Genomic DNA, 21,113 nt, shown 5'->3' with positions numbered 1-21,113 from the left:
CGCCGTACTTTGGCTCTATACAGCTACGTGATCTGTCACGTGTTCCACTATCACATGTCAAGGTACACACATTCCATTCCGTCCATTCAGTCCAATAACCATCAATTGGACATGCCTGTGTGTTGCATAGTTCACTTTGTATATAGTCACCAACCTTGCAATCTTTACCACCGTACTTTGGCTCTATACAGCTTCTTGATCTGTCACGTGTTCCACTATCACATGTCAATGAACATAAACTCCATTCTGTCCATTCAGTCCAATAACCATCAATTGGACATGCCTGCGTGTTGCATAGTTCACTTTGTGTACTGTTAAAACCAAGCTCGCACTCTCTACCGCCGTACTTTGGCTCTATACAGCTACGTGATCTGCCACGTGTTCCACTACCACATGTCAATGTACACACATTCCATTCTGTCCATTGAGTCCAATAACCATCAATAGGACATGCCTGAATGTTGCATGGTTCACTTTGTGTTTTGTTACCAAGCTCGCACTCCCTTCCGCCGTTATTTGGCTCTATACAACTACGTGATCTGTCACGTATTCCACTATCACATGTCAAGGTACACTGATTCCATTCCGTCCAATTAGTCCAATAACCATCAATTGGACATGCCTGAATGTTGCATAGTTCACTTTGTGTATTGTTAACAAGCTCGCACTCTCTACCGCCGTACTTTGGCTCTAGACAGGTACGTGATCTGTCACGTGTTCCACTACCACATGTCAAGGTACACACATTCCATTCCGTCCATTCAGTCCAATAACCATCAATGGGACATGCCTGAATGTTGCATGGTTCACTTTGTGTATTGTTACCAAGCTCGCACTCCCTTCCGCCGTTCTTTGGCTCTATACAGCTACGTGATCTGTCACGTGTTCCACTATCACATGTCAAGGTACACTGATTCCATTCCGTCCATTCAGTCCAATAACCATCAATTGGACATGTCTGAATGTTGCATGATTCACTTTGTGTATTGTTACCAAGCTCGCACTCTCTACCGCCGTACTTTGGCTCTATACAGCTACGTGATCTGTCACGTGTTCCACTATCACATGTCAATGTACACACATTCCATTCCGTCCATTCAGTCCAATAAGCATCAATTGGACATGCCTGAATGTTGCATGGTTCACTTTGTGTATTGTTACCAAGCTCGCACTCTCTACCGCCGTACTTAGGCTCTATACAGTTACGTGATCTGTCACGTGTTCCACTATCACATGTCAAGGTACATACATTCCATTCCGACCATTCAGTCCAATAACCATCAATTGGACATGCCTGAATGTTGCATGGTTCACTTTGTGTTTTGCTTCCAAGCTCGCACTCTCTACCGCCGTACTTTGGCTCTATACAGTTACGTGATCTGTCACGTGTTCCACTATCACATGTCAAGCTACACACATTCCATTCCGTCCATTCAGTCCAATAACCATCAATTGAACATGCCTTAATGTTGCATGGTTCACTTTGTATATTGTTTCCAACCTCGCACTCTTTACCGCCGTACTTCGGCTCTATACAATTACGTGATCTGGCACGTGTTCCACTACCACATGTTAAGGTACACACATTCCACTCCGTCCATTCAGTCCAATTACCATCAATTGGACATGCCTGAATGTTGCATGGTTCACTTTGTGTATTGTTACTAAGCTCGCACTCCCTTCCGCCGTGCTTTGGCTCTATACAACTACGTGATCTGTCACGTGTTCCACTATCACATGTCAAGGTACACTGATTCCATTCCGTCCAATTAGTCCAATAACCATCAATTGGACATGTCTGAATGTTGCATGATTCACTTTGTGTATTGTTACCAACCTCGCACTCTCTACCGCCGTACTTTGGCTCTATACAGCTACGTGATCTGTCACGTGTTCCACTATCACATGTCAAGGTGCACACATTCCATTCCGTCCATTCAGTCCAATAACCATCAATTGGACATGCCTCAATGTTGCATGGTTGACTTTGTGTATTGTTACCAAGCTCGCACTCTCTACCGCCGTACTTTGGCTCTATACAGTTACGTGATCTGTCACGTGTTCCACTATCACATGTCAAGGTACACACATTCCATTCCGTCCATTCAGTCCAATAACCATCAATTGGACATGCCTGAATGTTGCATGGATCACTTTGTGTATTGTTTCCAACCTCGCACTCTCTACCGCCGTACTTTGGCTCTATGCAGCTACGTGATCTGTCACGTGTTCCACTATCACATGTCAAGGTACACACATTCCATTCCGTCCATTCGGTCCAATAACCATCAATTGGACATGCCTGAATGTTGCATGGTTCACTTTGTGTATTGTTACCAACCTCGCACTCTCTACCGCCGTACTTTGGCTCTATACAGCTACGTGATCTGTCACGTGTTCCACTATCACATGTCAAGGTACACACATTCCATTCCGACCATTCCGTCCAATAACCATCAATTGGACAAGCCTGAAGGTTGCATGGTTCACTTTGTGTATTGTTACCAAGCTCGCACTCTCTACCGCCGTACTTTGGCTCTATACAGCTACGTGATCTGTCACGTGTTCCACTATCACATGTTAAGGTACACACATTCCATTCCGTCCATGCAGTCCAATAACCATCAATTGGACATGCTTGAATGTTGCATAGTTCACTTTGTATATTGTCACCAACCTCGCATCCTTTACCGCCGTACTTTAGCTCTATACAGCTACGTGATCTGTCACGTGTTCCACTTCCGCATGTCAAGGTACACACATTCCATTCCGTCCATTCAGTCCAATAGCCATCAACTAACGTATAATTATAAAAGTATTATTACATTGTAAAAAAACATTTCATCATTTTAATAAACGTTTTGCGAAGATTGTAGCATATTTAATATTATGCATAATTACATGTGAAACCGATAATTGATATCGCCTTTCCATATGACCTCTAATTGCGCTTTACGTTGTACTGTGTGAAACGTTACGTTTAATTTAATATAACATGCAACGGAAATTTAATAATACGTCACGTTTAATCTAACATATACATAACGAATGTAATTTATTTCCCTGATTTTGACCAAGTTAATATTTCATAAGTAAAATTAGGTTTCCAAAGTTTCAACGTGTTTAATTATCTGATAAATTTAATTGAACTACATTATTTACCTTTACTTTAAAAGACGCGATTTGTGCGTGTATGTCAGTACCATTAAACAGTTTAAACTCGACCTTAATGCTAATTTTCTCAAGTTTTAGAACATGTTATTTAAAGTTTAACGTTTATTATTAACATTTTTATTATCGCCCTCACCCTTAGGTTAAAAGTCAGTCAACTCGTACCTAAGTCAACTCGTATCTTTGTCAGCTCGTAAGTATTTCGTTCAATTCGCACGGTAGTAAACTCTTACCGTGGTAAACTCGTTCCTTATTCAAACTATTGATTTGTTAAGGGGTTCAAGACGAGTAATTTATTCAAACATACAAATACAAAAAAAAAAAAACATTTAAAGTTGATTTCAACATTTTTTTATTTCAATACTTTCACAAAATAACAAAAGGGCCACATACATTTTTTCACAATTAACAAAGCTTTATTCCTTATTATCATAGTATCGGCCCTCCTCATTGTACGAAAACCCCTCAAGACGTGCTGGACAGTAAATATGTTTCCATTTTTAGAAGTTTTAATTCATTTGAAGTTTATTTATGACTATAACGACGATCTTTCTCATGATTTCCGGTTTTCATTTGAAAGTAGGTCATATTTATTCCAGGCCGATATTATGATTACACATAATTGTGTTAGTTTGTTTTTGGGTTATTAATAGGTTTATCCAATATTGTATAAGCCGCTTATTTGTGAAAAAATATAAATATAACATGTTTGAACATTATTGCTGCTACATGGTATCACTGTGTTCGTATGATCATATACATGTATACATTGTATGTCTGATATTGAATAAAAAAATATTTAAAAAAAATATATAATTTAAGAGAAGCATGAAGAACAGTTTTGTTTTTTTCCATTAAGAAACTATTTAAAGACAAGAAATATCTTTAAAAAAGATATACGGCGTAAATAGTTTAATGAATGAGATCAAGTATAGCGAATGTCTTTTTCTGTGCAGTTCTTAGCTGCATCACACGCAGTACGGGATGTTACGGGGAGTTTTCGCGGCTTATTTTACATTATAACATATTGCTGGTCATAAACCTATAGATACAAAACAGAAAACCAAAAGAAGAATGGAAGTGATATTTAAACATATGAGTCAACCGGCCACACGAGAAGTATCCGTATTTATAGGCGCGTTCTTCGAACAAACCTGTTTTAGTGGTTTGTCGGGCATTGCTATTTGATTCGATTATTAACAGTATCAATTATCATCGTGCTAATGCTTAAAGTGATATTATGGGCATTTTGCACTGTTGAATTGAGCTGAAAAGAATTAACAGGTCAAAATAGTTAGTTAAAATGTGGTTACTGATTAATTATCTGCAACTCACCTTGCTACCAGTTGTTTATAAAAATATATTTTATATTCGATATTCTTACGTGACCCACCCAGTCCTGTAAGCTGAAATGATCCGTAAAACAATTTCGTGTCTTTGTGTCGTATGAACAAATCTGCACTAAAACTAAATTTAGGTTCAACTCGTAAACGCATGATCAGTTGTCAAACGAAAGTACGGTTGATATTCAAATGCATTATTTTTCTCTTTCTGGTATATTGTTTTAGTATGATGATGCTGCATTAATTAATATAAGTGTATATGAAGTAGAAACATCAAAAATAATCAACGGTTGCGATAGACACCTATAAACTGTTACATGCTCATAATATCACTTTAGTACATTAGGCAATATGGACGAATAATTATTGTTAAATTTATCAACAATAATATTTATCATTGTATTGTTGAAAACACATTAAGAATCTATTATTTACATACCATAATTATATTGCTGAATATCTTCATTTAACATATTTCTGGTCTAAAGAAAATTCCAGGTCACCTAGTTCACGGATAGCGTCTTTATTATATAACGATTATTTTACTGGCCGCCAACTCCGGTGATGACCTGTATATAAACTCTGAATGTCCGCGAATTGACCCGATATACCTCGCGGGTTGAAATGCAATGCTTTAAAGTGAGGCCTCGCTTCCATTGCTCTTTATACTTTTACATGTTAACATGTTGACAGGAATAAGGAAGTAAGTACTAAATATGAGAACATAGCCTTTTAAGTATAAACGCTCTTGCGCTTGTAATACTCTGAAAATAAAAGGTGTACGCACAAACTGTATTGATGTCGAGAATTGAGTGTAAAACTGTTCTATCTATTAAGCCTTTTCATTCGAGATAAAATTGTTTCATACAGTAAAACAGTGTTACAAAGACGCGGATATGTTTCCAATGTTCTGGTGGTATACTCAAATCAGCCAATGGAATAAATGAAGTGTATTCATTCGTACCTAGCCGCGGGAAATTTTATTGGAATTTTATTGGACACTTACAAAGGTCAGGCTAAGGTGAAAAGCTGGCTTATGCAGCTTACGCCGATAAAAGAATATGCGCACAGTAACAATCCGTAGCAGCCAATCAGAAGTCAGATATGAGAAACAATGTACATGATAATGATTACTACATGGAGCTTAGTCTCGCCAGTATTTTGGCAAAACATTACCGATTTTAATGCAGTTTTTGTTGTTATGTCAAAGAATACACAGGAAACTATTGATTGACGTATTAAACATGAATGGTTTTCACTCTTTTCACTTAAAATATTTAGATGTTGTCATTAAGATGGCCGCAATGGAAGCAGACATTCATTTACAAAGGTTATCAAAGCTTGTCATCATCTTTTTCTGTATATTTTTTCGGGTATGAGTTAATATTTTTAAGTACTAGTTGACCAAAAACACGTACGAGTTGACCAAAAACACGTACGAGTTGACCAAAATAGGTACGAGTTGACCGAGGCAAGCATTGACTTAGGTACGAGTTGACTGGCGTGAGGTATCATAAGGAAACCTCATTTGTAAGTGCATCTCAGTGAGTGGGGTTTGCTGTGCGAAAAAAACACACTCTTGGTCCCATGTTTAATGCATATCAAAGAGAAGTTAGCGAACAATATAAAATATCAACGTGAAACTTCATAGGTATGTATATTTCATTGAGGAGTTGAGCAGTGCACAGGAACCATAACTCTACCTTACCCTTTTCTCTTGGTTTATTGTTGTACTTTAATGTGTGTCGGGAGCATACTTTGAAAACTGAACTAAGTATCAAAATGATACTTAAAGGGGCCTTTTTACATATTTTGGCATGTAAAGGAGTTTGTCATTAATTTAATTTATTGATAAATTCAAACATTGGATCTAAAAAGCTCCAGTTAAAAAACAATAATAAAATTAAAGAACTAAAAAAGTAACCCTCAATGGGGCTCAAACCACTGACCCCTGGAGCCATGGAGTAAACGTCTACCGCTTAGACTACTCGGCCATTCGCGCTCATACCATGAGTGATGTATTTTATACTTTAAATAAGGAATCCTCGTAGTATCACAAAATATAACGACAACAAGAGAACTGTCCAAATAATTCAATTGTTTCGCAACGCAACGCTTTATAATTTCAGGTTTTAAATCGTCAAAAGATGCATATAATGGATGTTTTAGAGCATGGTAAATGTTCAGTATTACTGTTTCCTCACAAATATCATAACTACAACGAAAATTTGCGAATCTAAAACAATTTTTTTAATTTTGTCAATTTACCAAAACGTGAAAAGGCCCCTTTAAAATGTAAAAGGTATGTAGCTCTTATTGAGTGAAAATGCAGTGTGCACAAAATATTACCATTATGGAGCTATTGTCCTTTTTTATTTTTCTACTTTAATTTTATCTGGAGTATACATTGAAAACAATTAAACTTTATAAGTAGGTAGATATTTTTGAGTGATTTTGCAACCATGTGAACCATAACGTGTAATCCCTACTTTTCAAAGTCAATTCCGTTTGTCAATTTGTGTAATTAAAATGTTGCCAAACAGATCTCGGTAAAAATCAAAGCGCTGATGGCACTGAAGTTGTTCGCTATTGCATAATCTAAGAAGCAAGTCATTTTTCAAAATTAGGTTACAGCTTTTCAAATCGTAAGTTTGAAATTAACCCAACCCATTCAAATTTATAAAGAGTGTGTCTTAACGTACTGTTTATCATCCTGTTTATGTTATAAAGATCAAAGCGCTGAAGGCACTGACATTGTTCGCTTTTGCATAATTTAAGAATCATTTTTTTAAATTAATTAAGTTTGAAATGAACACACGCCATTCAACTTTATAAAGAGTGTGTCATAACGCACGGGTCGAGATGTGTGTGCACTTTTTATCATCCTATTTATTTTATAGAGATAACTTAGACATAATAACAACAAGATGGCCCTTTTTGGACGTTTTGAGAGCATAGAAAGTATGATGAAAATGGTAATGAGAACTGAACATAAAGACAATTTGCAATCGCCATCATATTAAATGAATATTGTTGGAATATCGAATACCTATCTCACTAAGGATATAATTTCATGATGAAAACTCCCTGTACAAAATAATATATATAGCCCATTCTGCCTGCGCATCTCCCAGTCTGGTCAGGAGATACATAATGAGACCATAACATTGAGTGATTTTATAGCGAACAGCATCGCCTCTGACCAGACTGCGCAAATGCACATGTTGGGTTTAAGATACGCTGGCCGAAACACATAAGACCCATTTTCGCATGACGCGGCTATGAAAGTGTGATTTTAATGTGTCGAAAGAAAACTGCGTTTAAATCAAATATTAACATACGATATATTTCGATAGTGAAGAAATATACTCATAATAAGGCATGTGAGGACACATATGATGTGCACTTCTGTAGTATAATTTTTTATCTACTTACACTTATTTGTGGTTTGACGATGATAACACACATTTCATGCGGTGAATATGCGACTTACAAGTGAAAAAAAACACAATAGTTAAACTTTTGTTTTCAGTTTATTTATTTAGAAACGTAAATTGCAAACTTTATTTCAAAGTCAGCATTTACGTCGACTACCTTTTTAAAAGATATGTCTTGTTATATTAAGTTGTTTTTTTAATATAAGGTTTTAGCGATTATAAAGAATTTTTTAGGTTGTCTTTAATATAACTGTAATAATTGGTGACCTCATTTAGCACCGGTAAATACAAAAGATCGCCGCTATCTGTTGAGAACAAAAGAACATTTCCCAGATATATCAAATTTAACCCGGCTGTAGAAACATGAACGAGATTACGAAACAGATCATTCTTGTTATATTAAATTGTTTTTTATATTCGGTTTAAGCGATTATGAAGCATTTTTGTTGTTGTCTAGCGTATCCCTGAAGTTATTGTTGAACTCATGTTCAACGTTTTATAAATTGAGAATATAAAAAAGCGTAACCTTATACTATTGCGTTGTTTTCCCGAATCTATTAATAGCCTCAGATTATGAATGACCAGTAGTGCGTTCAGTTACAGCGAACGTTCGCCAATGATCGTTCGATTCCGAGTCGGTCTTATTGAACGATAAGTTCGGCGCGAACGTTTCAAGATGGCGGCTCCCAGAAATTTGTTGCGATTTTGATGGCGGAAATCGCTAATAACACAGAAAGTACTTAACTAACAGATATTTCCAAAAAATAAAACCTATAATAATTTGATTATAATTATAAGTGGTGTGGATACGATAGTGTTATTTTTCATTAGCGATCGAAATTTAGTGTAAGAGGTGCATTGAATCAGTTATAAAACAAAGCCCTAAAATAGCGCAATACATAATAATCTTCAAATGTAGTTGTAATTTTCTTTTACATTGAACGAATTTTCGTTTCGTTTACATTTAATGAAAAAATTAATAAATTTTAGCATTCACATGGAAAAAAACAACACCTGCATATTTTGCGAATTGAACTGTCTTTGAATGCACGTGTATATTGAAAACTCTTTTGTAGTGGTTATGAGCGATACGAATCTGGCATTTTATTATACCATAAATCAATACATTTATTTTACCCAAGTATTTTATATCGATATTATGATCAAACGCGATTGCTTGTTTTCACGATGATGTTTCGAACACTGCAAAAACGCACGATCTTTACACGTTATTATATCTGTTTACATTTGCAGGTACCCGTTAAATACGATAATTGTGTAGCAGTACATTTCTACACTATTTTAAATGTATTGTCATTATAAAACACTTAAGTGTTGTGTTTAAACTGGCTTATATATATACTTTATAGTTTCTGTTAATCCATTTCGAACAAATGTACGTCTATTTTTTAAATATGTTCAAATGTTTTATTAAAGCAACTGTTAAGTTTTTGGCTTAATATGCCCAGAGATGACACGGAGGTATCATAAATTGTGTTTAATGACCAGACACATGTGGTTATTGTCTGGACAGTATCCGATCATACCGAGATAATCGGTTTGTGATGAGCAAAGGGGCAATTAAACAATGGGTGGTTAAAAATGCTGAAATAAGGAGTGTCAAAATTGGTGTTAACAATTAAATAAAAACATTTACATGTATCAAGAGGATTTAGTTAATCTGTAACAAGGTAAGTCTTTACGGACATATATAGGTTCAAATAGTTTCTTTATGTTGATTACATAAAATCAATCAATGTGTTGCTTGTTTTCGTCCTTATTTGTGTTAATTCATTGGATTCTACTTAAATTGGAAGAATTTCAATTTCTGAGTATTTTGTTGTTCTTAAAATGGGTCGCGAATGTGATTGAAATCTTATCACGATGCGGATCATCAAACGCAAACAATAGCAGAATGGTCGCAGTGTTGGCGGCCAAAATTTGAGGATGCGCAAACGTGACGTCATTATCGAAATCCCCAAAACCTCCTATACACTTTATTTATTGTTCAATTCACTTTATGTACTACAAAAAAAGAAAAAATATCGAAGGTACACTGAACAAATACAACATATTTATTTGTCCGCCATCTTGGTTTCGCTAGCGAACTACCTCCCGAGAGGGTTCGCTTCGGTTCGCGAACGTTCGCGGCGAACCGAGCGTTCAATAGCGAACGTTCGCGACCGTTCGCGAACTATAGCGAACGTTCGCTGTAACTGAACGCACTGCTGTAGTGCGTTCAGTTACAGCGAACGTTCGCAATAGTTCGCTTCGGTTCGCGAACGTTCGCTATTGAACGCTCGGTTCGCCGCGAACGTTCGCGATCCGAAGCGAACCGTCTCGGGAGGTAGTTCGCTATAGTTCGCTAGCGAAACCAAGATAGAGGACAATTAAGTTGTTGTTGTTGTTCAGTGTAACTTCGAAAAAAAAATTCATTTCTTTTGTAGTACATAAAATGAATCGGATTATAAATATAGTGTATTTTATTGGTTAAGAACTTTCTGTGTTATAAGCGATTTCCTCCATCAAAATCGCAATCAATTCTCTGGGAGCCGCCATCTTGAAACGTTCGCGCCGAACTTATCGTTCAATAAGACCGAATCGGAAACGAACGATCATTGGCGAACGTTCGCTGTAACTGAACGCACTACAGTACTTCGTCATTAAGACGCAGCAGATAGTGGACTATTTTTATCATTCATAAATAATTTCTTCAGAGACAAGTATAATACGAACATTGTTTATTGATTATTTTCTATATAAGCACCGTTCACAAATATTCCATTTAACACGATATTCACATAATGTTTCCATTTGTGAATGAATACAGTTGGAGAACTCAAACCTCTTGCATAAATTATACAACTCTTTCTCGCGCGGATACGGCAGGTGTGGCGGGAAGTAGGCTTTCCGTAGATAAGCCGAATTGACTTGAAATTTTCAGTAACAACGCAAACGACTAATAACTAAGACAAAATAACAACAACATGTCCCTGTTTTTACGTTCTGAAAGCATAGAAAATATTATGACAGTTGTATAATGAGAACCAGTTAAGAATAAATAAAATTTGAAATCATCATAATATTAAATGAATATTGTTGGAATATCGAATCCTATCACACTTATAATACTAGAAGTGGCCCGGCAGAGGCCGACGCGTATCCCAGCGCCGCATAGATGTTATATTAAAAGGTGGGGCCCCGGGGTGAGTAATGTGGACATGGATGGTCGAGATAGACCGTGTTGTCACAAGAGATGTTCAGTATTAATTTGAAGCCAATTGGTGAATAAATGAAGAAGTTATGTTTAAACAAAATTTTGGGTACGAAAAAAAATTGGGTACCAAAATTTTGGGTAAAAAAAATATATTCCAAACAAATTTGGGCACGAAAAAAGTTTTGGCAAACAAAAATGTTGGTACGAAAAAAATGTGGGTACCAACAAATATTTCGGTACGAAAAAAAAATTGGATACGATAAAATTATGCCATAAGAATTATAAAATTTGGGTACGAAATAAAATGTGGGTACGAAAAAAAATTTGGGTATGAAAAATTTGGGTACGAAAAAATATTGGGTACGAAAAAAATTTGGTTACGAAAAAAAATTGTGTATGAAAAAAATTGGGTACGAACAAAAAAAAATGGGTACGAAAAAAATGGGTAGGAAAAAAATGGGTACGAATAAAAATGGGTACGAAAAAAATGTGGGTACGAAAAAAAACAACAATGAAATAGTATAGTGTCACGATAAGAGGAAACTCGTTTAATTATCTAACCACAAATATTGGCCGTATTCGGTCAGCAAATGCACAGGTTGTGCTTGAGCTACGCTAGCCGAAACACCATAAGACCCATTTTCGAATGACGCGGCTATGAAAATGTGATTTGAATGTGTCGAAAGAAAACTACGTGTAAATCAAATATTAACATACGATATATTTCGATGGTGAAGAAATAAACTCATAATAAGCCATGTGAGGACACATATGATGTGAACTCCAGTAGTATAATTTTTATCTACTAACACTAATGTGTGTTTTGACTTTAATAACATACATTTCATGCGGTGAATATATGCGACTAACAAGTGAAAAAAACACAATAGTTAAACGTTTGTTTTGAATTTAATTGTTAAGAAACGTAAATTTCAAACTTTATGCCTGATATATTTTTAAATATATTTCTTTTTATATTACTTTGTTGTTGTTTTTTGTATTCGGTTTCAGCGATTATAAAGCATTTTGTCATTGTCTATAGTATACCTGTAGTTATTGAAGAATTAATGTTCAACTTTTTATAAATTGAGAACTGTGAAATTAAACAAACTTAACCTTATATAATATTGCGTTTTAATCACCCATGCAACTAAGATTACATGAGAGATCCATGCTTCCTGTTGAGAACAAAATAGCATTTCCCACACATATCAAATGTAACCCCTCTGTACTAGAAAGCACTATCAACGATGTTACGCAACAGACGCGTGATAGTGTATTCGACTCTCGATATCCCACTAGACTTGTTGATCAGCAGTAGTTTTATTTTCCATTATCTATTAATAGCCTCAGGTTTTGAATGACCTGTGCTGCGCAAAAATATCACGTGATTAAGACGCAGCAAATAGTTGACTATTTTAATAATCCATAAACATTCTCTTCCGCGACACGTATTATTCAGATTTGTTTATTGAATTTGTTTCTATATACGCTCTGTTAAAAAATATTCAATTGAACAAGATATTCACAGTATGCGTCCATTTTGTGTGTGAATGAATATAGTGGAAGATCTGAAACCTCTGGCGTGGCATAAATGATACAACTTTTTCTCGGCGCGAATGTGGCAGTTATCAGGTTTGGGGTCTCTTACAGCAAAATCTGGTGTGCAAAACGTGGTTTTAACATTTGTTGTTCGCAAGGGGACAACTAATAAGTGTCTTGAAACTTGAAACTTCATGTAGATCACATTGCGAAGATGTGTAGTTCCCGTGTGCTCTTAAAACTTAATAGGTTGGTAAATCCAATTTATGGTATTACCTAGAAGAAGTTTACTTTCAAAGTGGAATTTAAGTCAAGCAAAATAAATACAATTTACTTAAAATTAACTTTTATTAAGTAAAATGATTGTTTTACGCACTTTAAGTTATTATTTTCGATAATTTATTTCAACGTTTATTTAGACTATAATTATAAAATTAATTATAAAATAAACGAACGTTTCATGACAACGCAAAATTGAATATGATTCAAAATTAAATGTACACATTGACGTATTTATTACTGCGCACGGGTTTTATAACCAAGTTTAGAATGTATTCATTAGTTGCCGAAATAAAATGGCCAGACAAGAGAAACGCCATTTTCGACTTTTGACAACCCAATAATTGTTGACCTCTATGTTTGAATCGGCCTTCAACATTTGCGTGGAGAATGTAAACTTTGGATATGTGCATAATATAAAATACCAATGAGTTTTTTTAATCAACAGGAATGTAAAATACAGACACGCAAAATGGCCGAATTAATTGAAAACTTTTGCCCTTTGCGTGTTCTTACTTTCATCGCTTCGTGTGATAGTTGAACTACTCATTCTCCTAGCAGAGATGTCGTTCGTGCCTCAACATACATGTGAATGTAATGAACCGCAGTGAAAGAGAGTGTGAACTACTAACAGACTTGTAAGTGTAACTTGTCCGATGTAAAATGTTGTAGGTTACACAACACTAAATCATTGTGTATCCCTCCGTGGTCCGTGGTCGAAAGTAGTGATTATTTCTAAAGAGTTCATTTTCTCTTCTTAAATACAAGCCATTGTGAGACATGTCTTTTGTGCTTATTTCTAATAACCTGTATTTGTCTGAAGAACTTTGGTGCCTTGGAATGGAAGCTTATTTCGAAGATGAACTTTTTTTGGAGGGGGGTGTTTTCTATTGTATGGGGCTTTTGTCAAAATAAGGCTTCCGAAACACTGTTTTCTACGGTGGGTGCATTCGACTGCGATTAACTTTCATAGAAGTTGCAAGACGGTATGTTTTTGATTGCAATTATTGGAAGAGTTTTTGATTGCAATTATTGGTAGAGGACGAATCCAGCTTTGAAATGATACTAGGTTCGGAAAAATTGATACGCCGGAAAGGCACGAAAAATGCTTTGAAAGTTGTCAGTTTTATAATGGGATCCTATGGGAATCGTCATTAGTGAAATATAACATGTACCGAGGCATTTTGCAATAAATAACCCTAGGCTTGGTATTCGACCAAATTCCCCGAGAAGCTTATGTATTATCAACTTGATCGGGATGTTACTGAATAAGTATTCAATAAATTAGAAAAATAAATTATGAGATTCGCACGGTAGCGAACGTTTTTACATTTTTAACCAGGTTTTCCGAAGGAAAAACTGGTTATTAGATTGGCGAATGTCGGCGGGCGGGCGGGCTGGTGGGCTGGCGGGCTGACGGGCGGGCGGAACAAGTTTGTCCGGGCCATAACTTTGTCGTTCATTGTGAGATTTTAAAATCATGTGGCACATTTGTTCAACATCATTAGACGGTGTGTCGCGCGAAAGATTTACGTCTATATCTTCAAGGTCAAGGTCACACTTTGAGTTCAAAGGTAAAAAATGGCCATAAATGAGCTTCTCCGGGCAATAACTATGTCATTCATCGTGTGATTTTAAAATCATTTGGCACATTTGTTCACCATCATTGGACGGTGTGTCACACGAAAGAATTACGTCAATATCTCCAAGGTCAAGTTCGCCACGATTAAAAATAGATTTATTTTCAAACAAGGGGGGTAACTTTGAACAATCAGTTCAGTTTGAGTTGTTTCCCTTTATCAGTTTTTTGTTTCAAATTGAAAACCTGGTTTTGTGACAATTTTGTCCCTTGTTTAAAGCTCACCTGAGCACTTTGTTCTCATGGTGAGCTTTTGTGATCGCCTTTGTCCGTCTTGCATTGTGCGTCGTGTGTCGTGCGGCGACGAAATTTGCCTTGTTAACACTCTAGAGGCCACATTTATTGTCAGATCTTTATGAAATTTGATCAGAAGATTTGTCTTAGTGATATTTTGGACGACTTCGAAAATGGTTATTGTTGCTTGAAAAACATGGCCGCCAGGGGGCGGGGCATTCTTCCTTGTTATGCTATATATGGCTATAGTAAAACTTGTTAACACACTAGAGGCAACATTTATTGTCCGATCTTCATGAAACTTGGTCAAAAGATGTGTCCTAATGATATGTTGGACGAGTTCGAAAATGATTCCGGTTGGTTGAAAAAACTTGGCCGCCAGGGGGAGGGGCATTTTTCCTTATATGGCTATAGTAAAAACTTGTTAACATTCCTAAAGTAACATTTATTGTCCAATCTTCATGCAACTTGGTGACAACAGATGTCCCAATGCTATCTTGGATGAGTTCGAAAATGGATCCGATTGGTTGAAAAACATGGCCGCCATGGGGTGGGGCATTTTTCATTGTATGGCTATAATAATATCGCCTTCTGTGTACTTCTGCATGCTCGCCACTGGTCATAGGATGTAGTATTAAAATAGCCACCAAACGTACTGCGTGTTCTCTGTTTTACGTTAACTCACATACACAACAATTTGGCGACGAGGATTATTAATTGAAAACCAGCGTGATTAATATTTCAGGATTTTATCCATTTCTCAGTAGATGTGCGTAAAAGACTAGTATTATCATAGAATGGCTGGACTTATCGGGAACGTTTAGGCATACGATAGTTATGTTGAGTCATGGCAGAGTTATCAAGAAAGACTCGAACAATATTTCTTAGTCAATGACATTACTAATGAAAGGAAGGTGACAGCATTGTTGACGAAAGTTGGAGAAAAAACATACGGATTACTTCGTAACCTTACCGCTCCGAAGAAGCCATCTGAAGAAACCTTTAACACACTGCGTGACCTATTAAGGACGCACTTATCCCCGAAGCCACTACTTATAGCAGAACGGTTTCGATTTCATAGAAGGAACCAGCGACATATGTAATTGAGTTTTAGCATGCCAACAACATCATCAGAACATTAGATTTTTCAGACATATAATGTTTTCAATTTGCAGCTATTCCAGCTTTTCTCCTCCGGTCAGTCAGTGTTAGTTATAACTAATGGTACTCTATTTTTGATATGGTCGGAACATTTGTTTTATAGATATCTTGGATCAGTTCGAAAATAGTTCCGTTCGTTTGAAACACATGGCCGCCAGGGGTCGGGGGATTTATCCTCATATTGCTATTGTAAAACCTTGTTAGCACTCTAAAATTCATATTTATAGTTGACTCTTCATGAAACTTGGTCAGAACATTTGTTCTAATGATATCTTGGGGCTGCATTAAGCAGGTCAGTTTCCTTGTATCTGAGGTGAGCGACTTTGGGCCTTTCAGGCCCTCTTGTTGTATATTATATTTTTGTATATAATAATTATTTAATTGGCAGTAAGGCTCTCTCGCACTGGCTATGTTGAACCGTGTCGGCCTCTCGCACTGGCTGCAATGATTCGAGTCGATTTGGCGCACTGGCTATGTTGCACCGTGTCGGCCTCTCGCACTGGCTATGTTGAGCCGAGTCGACCTCGCGTACTGACTATGTTGAACCGAGTCGGCCTCACACACTGGCAATGTTGAACTGAAGGTCTCTCGCATTGGCTATGTTGAACCGAGTCGGTCTGCCGCACTTGTTATGTTGAACCTAGTCGGCCTCTTGCACTGGCTATGTTGAACCTAGTCGGCCTCTTGAACTGGCTATGTTTAACCGAGTCGGTCTTCCGCACAGGCTATGTTCAGCTGAGTTGTCCTTTGGCACTGGCTGTGTTGAACCGAGTCGGCATCTCGCTCTGGCTATGTTAAATCTAGTCGGCATCTCGCACTGGCTATGTTAAACCGAGTTGGCTTTTCGCACTGGTTATGTTGAACTAAGTCGGCCTCTTGCACTGAATATGTTGAACTAAGTCGGAATCTCGCACTGGATATGATGAACCTTTTCCGTCTGTCGCACTGGCTTCGTTGAATCGAATCGGCCTCTCGCACTGGCTATGTTGAACCGAGTTAGCCTCTCGCACTGGCTATGTTGAACCGAGTTGGCCTCTTGCACTGGCTGTGTTGAACCGAGTCGGCCTCTCGAACTGGCTGTGTTAAACCGAGTCGGCTTCTCGCAGTGGTTATGTTGAACCGAGTCGGCCTCTCGAACTGGCTATGTTGAACCGAGTCAGCCTCACGATCTGGCTATGTTGAACCGAGTCGGCCTCACGATCTGGCTATGTTGAACCGAGTCAGCCTCACGATCTGGCTATGTTGAACCGAGTCATCTTCACGATCTGGCTATGTTTAACCGGGTCGGACTCACGATTTGGCTATGTTGATCCGAGTCGGCCTAACGAGCTGGCTATGTTGAACCGAGTCGGCCTCTCGAACTGGCTATGTTGAACCGAGTCGGCCTCACGAGCTCATTATGTTGAACCGAGTCGGCCTCTCGCACTGGTTATGTTGAACCGAGTCGACCCCTCGCACTGGCCATGTTGAACCGAGTCGACCTCACGAACTGGCTATGTTGAACCGAGTCAGCCTCACGATCTGGCTAATTTGAACCGAGTCGGCCTAACGCACTGGCTTTGTTAAACCGAGTCGGCCGCTCGCAGTGGTTATGTTGAACCGAGTCCGCCTCTCGCACTGGCTGTGTTGAACTGAGTCGGCCTTTCACACTAGCTATGTTTAACCGAGTCGGCCTCTCATGCGGGCTATGTTGAGCCGAGTCGGCCTCTCAAACTGGCTTTGGTGAGCCGAGTGCGCCTAACGTATCGGCTATGTTGAACAGAGTCGGTCTGTCGCACTGGCTATGTTGAACCGAGTCGGCCTCTCGAACTGGCTATGTTGAACCAAGTCAGCCTCACGATCTGGCTATGTTGAACCGAGTCGGCCTCTCGCAGTGGTTATGTTTAAACCGAGTCGGTCTAACGCACTGGCTATGTTGAACCGAGTCGGCCTCTCGAACTGGCTATGTTGAACCGAGTCGGCCGCTCGCAATGGTTATGTTGAGCCGAGTCCTCCTCTTTCACTGGCTGTGTTGAACAGAGTCGGCCTCGCAAACTAGCTATGCTTAATCGAGTCGGCCTCTCAAACGAGCTATGTTGAGCCGCGTCGGCCTCTCAAACTGGCTTTGGTGAGCCGATTACGCCAAACGAGTCGGCCTCTCGAACTGACTATTTTGAACAGAGTCGGCCTCTCGAACTGGCTTCGTTGAACCGAGTCGGCCCCTCGAACTTGCTATGATGAACAGAGTCGGCTTCTCGCACAGGCTATGTTGAACCGAGTCGGCCTCTCGAACTGGCTATGTTGAACCGTGTCGGCCTCTCGCACTGGCTATGTTGAACCGTGTCGGCCTCTCGAACTGGCTATTTTGAACCGAGTCGGCCTCTCGCACTGGCTATGTTGAACCGAGTCCGCCTCTTGAACTGACTGTGTTGAACCGAGTCGGCCTCTCGCACTGGCTATGTTGAACCGAGTCCGCCTCTTGAACTGGCTGTGTTGAACCGAGTCGGCCTTTCGCACTTGCTATGTTGAACCGAGTCCACCCCTCGCATTGGCTGTGTTGAACCGAGTCCGCCTCTTGAACTGGCTGTGTTGAACCGAGTCGGCCTTTCGCACTTGCTATGTTGAACCGAGTCCACCTCTCGCATTGGCTGTGTTGAACCGAGTCCGCCTCTTGAACTGGCTGTGTTGAACCGAGTCGGCCTCTCGCACTGGCTTTGTTGAACCGAGTCGGCCTCTCGCACTAGCTATGTTGAACCGAGTCGGCCTCTCGCACTGGCTATGTTGAACCGAGTCGGCCTCTCGCACTAGCTATGTTGAACCGAGCCGGTCACTCAAACTTGCTATGTTGAACCGAGTCGGTCTCTCAAACTCACTATGTTGAACGGGGTCGCCCTCTCGCACTATCTAGCTTCGAGTGCAGCAGATTTGTTTTACTTAATGTTTTTTACCAAACGATTTCCCCGAGAAAACAGTTTCGCATTTGGTAAGAGTTAAGTTCCAATTCACTTAGGTCACATTACAAAACTGCCAACGTTCAAAGCAATTTTCTTGCCTTCCCTTTATATATTATTTCGACTAGTCACATGGTACCTTCTCGGAACTTTAAAAAAATTAAAGTCGCCCGAATGCAAATACTCTCGGAAAACGGGATTTCGGCAGTCAGATTTCGACAAAAGCACAGCAAAGACATGAACGCACCAAATACGTTTATCATTCAACGTAGTCCCACAAGTAATGTATCGAAATGTTGCAGACACATATAGGATACAGGAAAGAACCATAAAGCATATGTGCTACGGCTAAATGGCTTTTAAGCCAGAAGAAAAAAGAAACCCTTTAGAAATACGCACTCCTTTTCAATGGACAACGGAGGAATACAAAATGATTTAGTGGCATTAGCATCCTTTACAACACCAGTGACCTACCGGGGCATGGCGCGGTGTTGCACTGACCAATATCCTTGTCCGATCCGTCACATGGGTCGCCGTTGAACTCGGGGATCGGACTATCGCAGGCACGTGTCCTGGACTGCGACCCAGTGCCACATGTCAAGGTGCATGCGCTCCACGTGGACCAGGGACCATATCCGCCGTCAACTTCCCACATAGAGTTACAGTTTTAAACACAGCAAAACAGCTGTGCAATTTTTAGTTCTTAACGTCTATACATTGATATACTTTAAAATGTATAATATTTAAGTGAACACATTTATGACAAATTCAATCGCTCGAACTTTAAAAGAATTATAAAACAATCAGTACTTCAGTTATGACGAGCTCTTCATTTACAAAAAAGTATTTTACGCATGGGAACTTGTTTAATTTGATCAGATAATTTTCCAAAAAAATGCAAATAAATAAATATTGCTGAAGAAAGGAAGCAATTATTTATTTCACACATTAAATTATGTTCATTAATATGTTCAAACATTATTAAACGGCCATTTAAACCGACTGCATAGCTGTAAGCTATCACGTCAGGGTGGTTATACCTGGACAGGGGTCCATAGAACATAGTGAAGCTTCCTCTCTGTCGCCCACGCAGATTCCGTCCCCGAGCGCTCCCATGCACACACGTGACCGGGTCATGTGACCACTCGCACACGTGACACTGCACGCGCTCCACGTGCCCCAGGGAGAGTACACGCCATTCACTGAATTTATCAATAGTGAAAAATCACTAATCACATTTGAAGGGTCAAAACTTGTCGATGACTTGTTGGCAAATGATATTTATTTTCAAAAAACTGGCTTTTATATACAAATTTAAACAAAACGAACTTCTATAAATGGAAAGAGGGCAAATAAACAACAAAAACAGGTATTGGACATCCTTTATCTAGATAGAAATCATTCAAACGTATTTTACACGATTGACGCTTGCTTAATGTATATCAGCACCCCCCCCCCCCCCCCCCCCCCCCGATCACGACGTACAATTGGCGCAAGTATTCCCATAGTAGTCGTCAGTACAAAAGCACCGGAAGTGGCCTCCAATGTCCTGACACGTGCCCCCGTGCTCGCACACCGAGCCCGCACAGCTATCCATATCTGAGGAGAAAGTTAATCTTTCCGTTAATATAATTATATCACTGTAAAATGAAAAGTTCTCAAATACCAACATGATTTAAGCTGTGTGTACCAGCGGTGTGACTGAAAAAGCGTATTATTTGCAGATACATTAGCTACAGAAAATTCAGTTAAGAGCCAACTCTGTGACTTACCCACAAATATTGCCAACATGTCCGCCATGGCTTGTGTACTCGAGTCTGCAATAATAATAATAATAATAATTTTATGATTATTATTATTATTATGAAGCTTTCCAATAACGTGTAAGCGAGTCTCAAAAATCCTCGTGCAAATATAATACAACAATTAAGAAGAAAACTAAATTAAAAACAACGAAACATAAACAAAACATTGATGTGCATTACCTGTCAGGACTGTTTCCGGTGTATTACTGTAGAGAAACTGAGGCAGGTCTGCACGTGAGGAACAGGTGCTGCCCCGGTCAACGACTGCAAACACCCCTGACATCGTCACTTTGGTGCAATCAGCGGTGGTGCCAAGGAAAAACCGGAATGTTGAGGAAATACTGCATAATTGGAA

At 38.8% G+C, this 21,113-nt stretch overlaps 1 protein-coding gene across 1 annotated transcript in view; it reads right to left on the bottom strand.

Annotated features, from left to right (window-relative positions):
* The window catches only part of LOC127872466 (SCO-spondin-like), a 64,985-nt gene that overhangs the window by 12,701 nt on the left and 31,171 nt on the right, over positions 1-21,113 (bottom strand). The window contains exons 14-21 of the mRNA XM_052415800.1: positions 20,939-21,099; positions 20,726-20,770; positions 20,430-20,552; positions 19,994-20,155; positions 19,428-19,598; positions 18,520-18,742; positions 1,838-2,555; positions 826-958 (exon numbers count right to left, since the gene is read on the bottom strand). Of these exons, the coding sequence (XP_052271760.1) occupies positions 826-958; positions 1,838-2,555; positions 18,520-18,742; positions 19,428-19,598; positions 19,994-20,155; positions 20,430-20,552; positions 20,726-20,770; positions 20,939-21,099 (1,736 nt within the window). The remainder of the gene's footprint in view (positions 1-825; positions 959-1,837; positions 2,556-18,519; positions 18,743-19,427; positions 19,599-19,993; positions 20,156-20,429; positions 20,553-20,725; positions 20,771-20,938; positions 21,100-21,113) is intronic.

Source organism: Dreissena polymorpha, chromosome 3 (genome assembly GCF_020536995.1).
Source record: "Dreissena polymorpha isolate Duluth1 chromosome 3, UMN_Dpol_1.0, whole genome shotgun sequence".
In the NCBI taxonomy this organism is placed as follows: domain Eukaryota; kingdom Metazoa; phylum Mollusca; class Bivalvia; order Myida; family Dreissenidae; genus Dreissena; species Dreissena polymorpha.
The sequence above is the reverse complement of the archived record's forward strand: the minus strand, read 5'-3'. Positions and strand labels throughout refer to the sequence as shown.